Source organism: Bipolaris zeicola (genome assembly GCF_000523435.1).
Source record: "Bipolaris zeicola 26-R-13 unplaced genomic scaffold scaffold_731, whole genome shotgun sequence".
Taxonomy (NCBI): Eukaryota; Fungi; Ascomycota; class Dothideomycetes; order Pleosporales; family Pleosporaceae; genus Bipolaris; species Bipolaris zeicola.
In genome coordinates this window covers 1-1,639 of record NW_006912780.1, presented here as the reverse complement: position 1 = coordinate 1,639, position 1,639 = coordinate 1, and the positions used below count along the sequence as shown (strand labels likewise).

Genomic DNA, 1,639 nt, shown 5'->3' with positions numbered 1-1,639 from the left:
GAAGCTTATCTGTAGTTATTCGACTATTTGCGAACATGAACTGTCGCAATACCCACATCAGGTTGGCATTGTTATTCATTAACGAAGGCTCCTAATTGATATGTTTGCTCCGGGCACGGTTGTGTGTAGGCATCGATACATCCTGGTTGATATGTATCAATTTCTGGCAACTAGTTATAACTAGTAGAGGACGAGTGAGTCATAGCCTTCGAATAGAGCTGAATGGAGCCAACGCCTCCTTCTCTCCTAGAAAAAATAAACCAACCCAGTAATGATAGAACAATACTGTGTCTGTAATAGAAAGTTCAGTTTGAAGATACGGGAGCCCGTTGCCTCAAGATACCTTCATACTAGTTATCTACAATGTATGACCTCCAGTTAGAGCGGTGATTCCCACAATGAGGACAATGATAGCTGGATCTAGAAGACGTAATAGCATCCCAATGTTCGGAGGAATTCGGACATCTGTACTTAGTTCGGTCCTGCTTTTTATCCAAACTCTTTTTGCCTGCCTGGAGCTGAACTAAATCTGAAGCGAAGCCAACAGTTTCTCCCAATATGTCGCAAAACCCCTGCTTCTGCAAGAGCTCTGTAATGTGCTCGCATGCGACATCGACTATCAGCTTTCGGAGCGCTTGGTCGTTTGGTGGGGTAGAGCTATATACTTCCGCAACAGCGTGCGGGAAGTCGTCCATGTTCCAGCAGGTTTTGACCGATTCCTTGAATTTTTGGCTAGCAACCGACTTCAACGCTGGAATATCATACTTGTCTGCTATGCTGTACACTTTGACTTTGAATACCATCGGTGAAGCAACATCGGCCACGCTCCCGCCAGCATCATAGTCAAATGAGTACAAGAACCGAAGCATCGCTTCGACAGCGGAGACATCGTCATCATTTAGAGGGACGATTCCCTCCACTGACTCCTACAATCGCATTGTCAGAACGTCCTTCCGATAGTCATAACACGTACCTTCCACTTCCCTTGGAAAGCATTCGAGAAAAACTTCGATTGGGCAGAGAGCACAATTTTATGGATTCGAAACTCCTTTCCGGCACATTTTATAGTGCCATCGGACAGCGTTGGGGAGTCATAATACCTTCGAGGTGTTAAAGGAGACGTAATTGCTTGGATAATCAAAACAATGCGATACTCACTCTTGAAGATTAAGCAGTAAAGTTTCGAAAGGTTGGTTCATCTACATTTTGGTTGATGTATGATAACAAGATGTCTGACTTAAGGGCTCCTATAGAATACAATACGTGAAAGATCTAACTACGTGCCAAGTAATCATAGAGCCTTAATCAGGTATAATTTTGGTCAGATTCAGCCGTCCGACTTGACAAATGCAATGCGAGTTGGCGAAGCGCAGGTTAAAAAATGAAGCTGGAACTTCGATGGAAGTTGAATTTCATAATACTGCTTCCTAGAAGTCTTTCGCACGGGTGGGTACAGGATGATAGTAGCTTTGAGTTTGAGAGATTTGTTGTTCCATTGTCTGCAGCCCTAGTAGCGATGGGACATGGCAATATGTATACTAATTAACATACTTGGGAACAAGCAAGCAAGCAAGCGCGAGGCTTATATGTTCGCTTGCTTGCTAACTTAGAGGAGCCCGCTTGGCTTGCGCTTGCTTGG

At 44.2% G+C, this 1,639-nt stretch overlaps 2 protein-coding genes across 2 annotated transcripts; both read right to left on the bottom strand.

The window, feature by feature from the left end:
• Positions 1 to 350: 350 nt before the first annotated feature.
• Positions 351 to 1,199, bottom strand: COCCADRAFT_113767 (uncharacterized protein; the record flags this gene model as incomplete). Its single annotated transcript, XM_007720863.1, has 3 exons — positions 351 to 926; positions 974 to 1,100; positions 1,159 to 1,199. The coding sequence occupies 3 exons, from the start codon at positions 1,197 to 1,199 to the stop codon at positions 351 to 353; spliced, it is 744 nt and encodes a 247-aa protein (XP_007719053.1).
• A 175-nt stretch (positions 1,200 to 1,374) lies between these two features.
• Positions 1,375 to 1,527, bottom strand: COCCADRAFT_113768 (uncharacterized protein; the record flags this gene model as incomplete). Its single annotated transcript, XM_007720862.1, has 1 exon — positions 1,375 to 1,527. A coding segment is annotated over one exon (153 nt), but the record flags the coding sequence as incomplete, so codon positions are not given.
• Positions 1,528 to 1,639: the final 112 nt, after the last annotated feature.